Here is an 8,221-nt window from a genome sequence, read left to right as displayed (position 1 = left end):
CGCTCGTACTCAACGGATTCTATAAATTTTTGCGTCAGTGGATTCGTGAGGCAAAAGGCTATTTTAATGGTGACATTCGAAGATTACTTGCAAAAGTGTTGTAGGGCCCCTTTAAAATTGGTCAAACACCAATCTGATATTGAGGCACATTGTAGATGGTGTCTACGGAGCAGTTATAATCATGTGGCATTCGATATGCTACTAAATTTCAATGCGCAAGGGTTTCGCATTCACTGTCATTGAACCGCGGCAGCCCTGACGGAATCAAACCCAACGACACAGCTCCTGGGCAACTGTAGTGAATGACCTCTTGTTGGTTAACGTTATAGTACTCTGCAGCTACTTTCAATGCTACGAACAACCTTCCTAAGTTTCCTGAATGCGCAGGGTAGTGCACCTAGCGTTGTTGGTATCACACATGTTAAATAATGTGACTAAGACAATGAAGTGAGAGAAGCTCCTCCAGCCTCCATCTGGCTTCTCACCGGTGACTGGATGAAGTTTATTTTACATCGCAGAATAAATTCAATATTCTACGGCCTCTACACCTGTGTAAGGTTGCCGTCTTTGTACTATTGCACATCTCCCACACACTATCCTTTGTCTTGGCAGAGGACTCCAGGTGAGCCGTAGGCGTTGTTCTCTTCTGCCAAGGCACGTCCTTCGTGATGAGCAGCGTGCTTCTGCTTCGTCATGGCTGGGTCGGGTAGCGTGAGCAAGAAGTTGCGGGGATTCATCGTATATGCCAGAATTCCGTACACGCTGGGGCAGAAGTGGCGCACCTCAGGCCTCCCTGACTCCGAGTTGTCCGGGAACTTGCGCGAGTCGATGCTGAAGCACACCAAGACCACGTCTCTGTCGCGGTGCCACGGAGGTCGCAACCGGTCATAGTCCTCCTGCCCCGCTGTGTCCCACAAGGCCACGCCAAGCCTGACCTCGGTGATGTTGACGAAGTTCCCGAAGACGGTGGACACAGAGTCCTCCGCAAGCTCACCATCGCTGCACACGCTTAGAAGACGCGTCTCGCTGTCCTCAACATCTCCGACGATCACAAGTTTCTTTCTGATCGCGGCCATCTGTGGTCTTCTGTGGGAGCATAGACGCGTTGCTTCCTAGGGTGGTTTTCTTCTTCTTCTTCGTGCGCCTCTTCTTAGAAACATTATTTCAAGACGAAAAAGAAAGCCTATGGTTCGCACCGAGCGATTAAGCTTAATGGCGTAGAGTAATTACTTATTTATGGGAAACACTGCTATTCGAGATCTGGTTCATAACTACAAACAGGAATTTTTAAATTTGAAGAATAAGGCTGACTTAGGGTAGATGCATTGCTGCTCACAATGACGCGACAATGCGAAGAGAACGAAGTTACGGAGGAAAACGGAGAAAACGAAAAGGAAGAAAAAAAAGGCGTTCACTGTTCTCGCACATATCCCCTGAAGTGGGCGTCGCTCAGTGTCTGAGGAACAAAAACAACTGAAAATTGTCAGCGTTAACGATCGAGTAAGTACAACGGCATTAGATAAGAAAGAATGTTATCAAACATGAGTTGACGTGTTCAACGTGGTAATATGTGGTGAAAAAGCGCCAAAGCTGCAGGAAAACAAGGAAAACGGAATCAAACAGAACGAAACATGCGCTGTTCTCGCAACTGAGAATTTTTCGTTATAAGCGATCGCGTAAGTACCATGGCAGTCCAAGTTCAAAAATAGTGTTACCAATGGTACTGAGTGACGGTGTTCGATGTGGTAATGTGTAGCAAAAAATTGTAAAGCTTATCGGCATACTACGCAAAGTTTGAGGCTTTGTATGTAAAATGAGCGAGAGCCGATGATGTGCTGGGGATGTTGATTTATCAAGCCAAATCAACGTACGCAGGAACATTTAATGGATTGAGTTTATTTTAATGAAAGCGATAAGTGATAGGCCGTGAAAAATAAACATGACTGCGAAAGAACACACGCGGTTCAGGAAAATATTGATTCGGTACTTAATGTGCCAAAACAACCAAATAATTTTGGAGCCCGCTGTATAGAGAAGGCCGGCGGATTAACGGTAGGAATAAGGCGCCAACGAGACAAACACAAGAAGTGACACGGACGAAATCCTATTGACAACTGATTCTTTATTCCAAGAAAACAGTTGTCAGATATCAGTTATCAGTAGGCGTTCGTCCGTGTCATTCCTTGTGTTTGTCTCGTTGTCGCCTCATTCCTTGCGTTAACATGCGCCATCTAGCACAACAAAAATTTCTGCTTGTTGCGGATTGATTATAACCATGGTAGGTTCTACACACTCTTTCTACAGGGTGTTCTTTTACGCAGTATGGATTTTTAAAAAATTGCGTGCGAGTAAGGCTTCTGTCGTTTTCACACACGATCCCTATGTCTAGCGAAAATACTTTGCCCCAGATGAAATGACACTGTTGCGACTGAATAATAAAAGCCCGTTAATTAACTTTTGAATTATTCACTTGAAAACAGTTGCTCATATTAAAAAGTTGTAGTGCATGACAATCTATGTCATACCCATTTTTTTTAGAAATCACAAAAGTTGTACGTAATTCGAGCTATTCATATCGATATCGAAACTGATCGCGCTCAGCGCGCTCGAAACGCGCCCACTCTTTAGGTCAGACCGTAACTACCCGTGACATGAAGTCACGAAATTTGAATAAAAGCGCGTCGTGGCCATTTCTTTCCGTGAAAAGTGGCAAGTCATATCTCTTGCGCTAGCGGATCGCCTTACCCTTGCGTGCGGTGTTTGGTGCTTATCTGTTTCTGTCGAGCTGTGCACAAGAAAACAGAAATATCAGCCTTTTCTTTCTCTGTGAAGCATAAAACTCGGGGACAGCCACTGCGGCGCTTCTTGCAGACAGGCGAAATAGTTTTTCCCGCCTCTTTACAGTTTGAGAAAGAAAGAGACAAGCCCTAAACATCGCACCCAAAGAATGAGCTCTCTACTTGCGCATTCCAGAACTCTTGCCAATTTTCCTGACCACATTCTGCTTTGACGCACCTTCATTCAAGTTTCGTCACTTCCTTGTCACGCGTAGTTCCGGTCTTACGTAACAGAGGCCGCGTATCCTGCGCGCCGCGTGCCATCATTTTTCATATCAGAATTGAAATTCGCTGACGAATAGCACGTCGAATTACGTGCAACGTTTGTTATTTTGAAGAAACAGGTATGCCATAAATTGGCACGAACTGCACCTTTCTAATGTGAATGACTGCCCTCAAGTGAATAATTAAAAAGGTAATTAACAAGCGTTTGTTAATCAGTCACGTCCATGTCATTTTAGTTGCGGCAAAGTATTTCCGCCTCGACATAGATTTCTTGTGCGAAAATGACAGCGTCTGAATGTCACAGAATTTTTATCAAAAATCTGTATTTTCTAAAAAAAAACACCTGATATAAATACACACGGGTATTGTATTCACTCACGCTGCACTGCGGCGGTCCGGTCAAAACAGCAGCGTACTACGGCAGCGAGGGATTCCTTCTTCCTTCACCTTACGGTACGCTTCAGTAGCGCCCTATTTCTGAATTTTATTTGTTTATACCACGAATGAGTTACGTCCAAACTATTTCTAAACCTAGTCCTTCAGCAAGCAAATAATTTCCTTAATCAGGGCACCATCCAATTCATGGCCGATCCCCCGGGGTGGATTGTGTCAAGTGTCTGAGGTACAACAACATTATAACATATAAACCTTTCTAAATTTCCAGGAGGCACGTGATAGCGAACCGAGAGCTGTTGGCGGCGCGCACATTAATATGAGTAAGACACAGGAGCGAGAAAAGCTATCCAGCCCCCCTCTGGCTTCTCACCAGGGACTGGAAGAGGTGTATTCTATATTGCCGTATAAATTTATTATTGTACGGCCTCTGCACCTGGGAAAGGTGACCGTCTTTGCACTATCGATCACCTCGCGCACACCGTCCTTGGTCTTGGCATTCTACTCCAGGTGAGTCGTCGGCGTTGGTCTTCACCGACGTGGTACGCCCTTCCGCAGGAACACCGTGCTTGTGCTTCGTCATGGCTGGATCTGCCAGCATGGGCAAGTGGTTGCTGGGGTTCTTCACCTTTGCAAAGATGACGGACACGCTGGCGAAGACGTGGCGGGCCTCCGGCCTCCACGACTCCGGTTTGTGCAGGAAGTCGGGCGAGTCGATGCTGAAGCACATCAAGGTCGCGCCTATTTTCAGGTTCGACAGTGGCCGCAACCGGTCATAGTCCTCCTGCCCCGCTGTGTCCCATAAGGCCAGCCCAGCCCTGACGTCGATGGTGGCGTCATTGTTCTCCAAGGCGGCAGGCACAGGGGCATACGTAAGCTCGCCATCACCGAAGACGTTAAGAGGACGCCTCTCGATGCCCTCACCATCGCCGACGATGACCAGCTTTTTTCGGTTCGCGGTCATCTGTGGTCTTCCGACGGAGTAGAAACGCATTGCTTGTTTGTTTGTTTGTTTGTTTTGCCTACTTTTCTATGGCACGTACCCACTCTGGGGGATGGGCCAAGAATATGTAGTTGAAGCTTAAAATCTTATTCGAAGAATGTAAAATGGTTAAAAAAAATTAAGAGTAGAAATGGTAACAATAAATAAGACATCAAATTAATACTTCAAAAATTGTGCTATTGCGCTCGTATTTCAGACAGCCGTATTAACCTGATCAGAACACTTTGGTGAGATTAGATATATTGAACCGCATTTTATTTAAGAGCGTTTTTGAAGGAAGATTAAAATGGTACACGTTTAGTGGTTTGCATGAAATTACACACGGCATTGAAGGCATCCCTATGGCAGTATCCCAACCCTGAGGCTCCGAAGCTTAGTATAATTTCTTCAGTTAAGTTTAAGCCTATTTTTAACAGCGGAGTAATGAGCAGTCGTGATCTAATAATTGAATATCTGCGGCATGACAAAAAGAAATGTGCAATATTTTCTAATTCTCCGCAGAATTGACATAGGGGCGATATCGTCAGACCAGCTCTGTGTAAGTATAGATTTAATGGGGGGACACGGCATCGAAATCTGGTGATCGTAACTTCAGATTGTCTAGATTTGCTCCAATGAGACTTCCATGGGAAGTTGAGATGTTTGTATTCCGTCCACGTTGTTATTGTTTCCATCCTATCAGTGTGAATTGCCGATTTTCTGTATCTGATTGCGGTGAAATATTCTACCACTGGAAGAACCTGGATTATTGGGAGATCTAGTGATGCGCGCGCTAAAGCATCAGCCATTTCATTTAATTTTAAACCACAGTGACCTGGGACCCACACTAGTTTTAGGTGCTTCAGCTGAGACGGAACTAAAGATCGAAATGTCTTGAGGGCACGAGAGTTATGTGAAACTGTAAGTGCTGTGCATACGGAGAGCGAATCAGTTATTATTATCGCCCTGATCTCGTCTGTCGGGAGTTTTCGCAGTGCCATGATGACGGCCATGAGTTCAGCTTCGAAAACCGGAGTAAAATCGGGTAACCTCACAGCGAATGACCAGCCCAGCGACTGGGAGACAATTCCTACGCCTGCCCGTTCTTTGTTCACGGAAGCATCAGTGGCTATTATTACAAAAGAAACTGGAAATTCTAAATGTCAACATCAGAGACATAATTGTAACCAATAGCTCAAATCAGGTTCTTATGATAGATTATGAAGAGATTTTTCCTCCAAAGTCAAAATTTCAATCCCAAAAATTCTTAGAGAACAGGTTAGAGGATTTTCTGATACATGCACAAACACGCATTGCTTCCATTGCAGTTTTCTTCTTCTTCTGATTCGTATGCTTCTTCTAGGAAACCTTTCTTTATGAGAAAGCCGATAGTTCATACTGAGCGCTTTAGCTCAACGTTCTACAGTAATTACTCATTTATACCTGTAGAAACTGTTATGCGTGGTCCGGTTTATTTTTACAAACAGAAATTTTTAAAAGGTGAGAAGTAATGTTGAGTTTTTGTGGGTTTATTGCTGCTATCAGTGGCACGATTGCTCGAATAGAACGAAGTTGGAGAGGAAAAAGAAATAATAAAACGTAATGAAACAACAAAACATCCGCTGTTTTACAAACTGAGCATTTTTAGTTATAACAGATCGAGTAAGTGCAGCGGCATCGAACAAAAACCGTACTATCAATACTATGCGACAATGTTCAATGTGGTAATATGTAGCAAAAGGGCGTCAAAACTATAGCGGCATACAACGAAAAATTTGAGGCAAGCTTGCCATATTAACACAACGAGCGATACAAAGCATCCAAAGGTGTAGCGCATCCAAGAAGGGATGAAGCTAAAGACACGCAACACGCATACACAACGCTAACGTTCAGCAAACAGCGCATGTTTTGTTGCGCACATTTGTTGAAAGTGATTTGTTGAAAGTTAGCACTGTGTATTCGTGTTTTGTGTCCTTCGCTTCCTCCCGTCTTGGATGCGCTATACCTCTGGATGCTATGAATCACCAGCAAGCCTGCCGTGCAACCTTGAGCGATACAAACTCCAGGGATATGGTCGTGAAGTTGACATATCAAGCCTACAACATTTTTTTAACAATTAGGGCTCTTTAAGAGGGCATAAAGATGGGCTGATTTGAGAACACGCATAACTGCAATTGGTACACTCTAAAAAAAAGAGTCAAGAGAGGGTGACGGTCGCGTGACTTTCTTCGGGTATCTTTTTGACTCCTTTTGGAAGGTAGATGAAGAGAAAGAGAGTTAGCATTTTTAGTCGGAGTCACTGGACTCTCCTGAAGCGCGTTTCGATTGGCTTCCGTGATGAAGGCGACGTCGTATACGCCATTGGCCTCGAGGCCCACCACTGGAAACGCCAGCGCCACCGTCGGCGTGACGTGCTTGGCAGGATCACGTGATCTCAGCGGCCGCGCCGGCTGCTTGTGGAGCACTGCCGCGTGCTTCGAAATCGAGTTTCAAGTCCCACATGCGCTGCGGTCTGTCCTAATTCGAAAGTTTTCTCTCATTTTCTACTCAATTGAAACCATTGTAATAAAGTGGTTGCCTCCGATGGCGACGAACATGGGGCTCTACCACTCGGTGCCGCAGTGCCGCGCTTACGCAACGGAGCCCAGTGTCAGCCTTCATCGGTAACCGCGGGACAAGGAACTGCATGAAGCATGGGTTCTAAAGCTATGAACCGGCAAGTACCCACCGGCTACGAGTCTTGTGTGCAACAAGCAGTTCCGCGACGAAGACTTTCGTTACTGCGTCGGGCCTGCGATGTTCGGTGAGTAGCAGACAGCTCGCACTGAGACGATGGCTCGCGCGCGCTTCCCGCCGGCAAATGATGCTTATCTGGCACAGGATGGTAAAAGCGCTACCGTTTACCACGTGCGATACCATCTCAGAACCCTCCCGTGCGACCTCTTGATCGTCGGCCCCGTGCTCAGCGTCCACAAAATTGCTTAGAGACGTTGAATTAAAAAACACACAGGGTCCCTTATGCATTCGCTAAAGATGACTAGAAGGCGAAAGCCATCTTCTTCTTTTCAGTAGCTGTACTGATTCTCCCGTGCCCCCCTCCAAAAGCGTTGTGCACCTAACACCGTTTTGCACCGCCTCCGTGACCGATCACGGAGGCAATGCAAAGCGTCCATGACGTGTGAATACCTCATCATGTGACGTCATAATGACGCTACATATTTTGGCGATCTGTGACGTTACGATGACGTCATATGGCGACACCATCACGTGACGATTGTTGTTGCATCACTCGTGTTGACGCCGCCGACGCGGGACGCCCACGGGCAATCTTCCCATTTGATGAGGCATCTAGGGCTTTCGCCTTCATAGGCTACACAAGTTTTGCATTGCTTCATAAGCTGCATAAGTTTTGCATTGCCTCCGTGATCGGCCCACTAATCACGGAGGCAATGCAAAGGGACCATGCCGTGTGAATACGTCATCATGTGACATCATGCTGTGGCCCGTCATGGTGACATAATAATGAAGTTACAAATTTAGGAGATCTGTGACGTCATGATGACGTCATCACGGCGGCGTCGTTCGTCTTGACGCCGCCGACGGTCAATCTTCCCGTTTGAAGAGGCATCACGGCTTCCGCCTTCATAAGCTACGCGACGTTTGCTGGTGGACTAGCGAGAGTCAAATGCGGCGGCTGTCTGCTGCATTTATGTTGGCAATAACATCTTTTCAGTCGAGCTTGCGTTCCGCTGACGCAAACGCAATGTGCTAAAAAGCCCAAATT

General features: G+C 46.0%; 2 protein-coding genes across 2 annotated transcripts; both read right to left on the bottom strand.

The window, feature by feature from the left end:
• Positions 1-593: 593 nt before the first annotated feature.
• LOC119372272 (ras-like GTP-binding protein RHO) lies at positions 594-1,076 on the bottom strand. Its single transcript, XM_037642778.1, has one exon. It carries the CDS (start codon positions 1,074-1,076, stop codon positions 594-596), a length of 483 nt encoding a protein of 160 aa, XP_037498706.1.
• Positions 1,077-3,915: 2,839 nt separating this feature from the next.
• LOC119372184 (ras-like GTP-binding protein Rho1) lies at positions 3,916-4,449 on the bottom strand. The gene has a single exon (XM_037642691.1). The coding sequence runs from the start codon at positions 4,447-4,449 to the stop codon at positions 3,916-3,918; it is 534 nt and encodes a 177-aa protein (XP_037498619.1).
• Positions 4,450-8,221: the final 3,772 nt, after the last annotated feature.

The sequence above is a fragment of the Rhipicephalus sanguineus genome, chromosome 1, assembly GCF_013339695.2.
Source record: "Rhipicephalus sanguineus isolate Rsan-2018 chromosome 1, BIME_Rsan_1.4, whole genome shotgun sequence".
Lineage (NCBI taxonomy): Eukaryota > Metazoa > Arthropoda > Arachnida > Ixodida > Ixodidae > Rhipicephalus > Rhipicephalus sanguineus.
The sequence above is the reverse complement of the archived record's forward strand: the minus strand, read 5'-3'. Positions and strand labels throughout refer to the sequence as shown.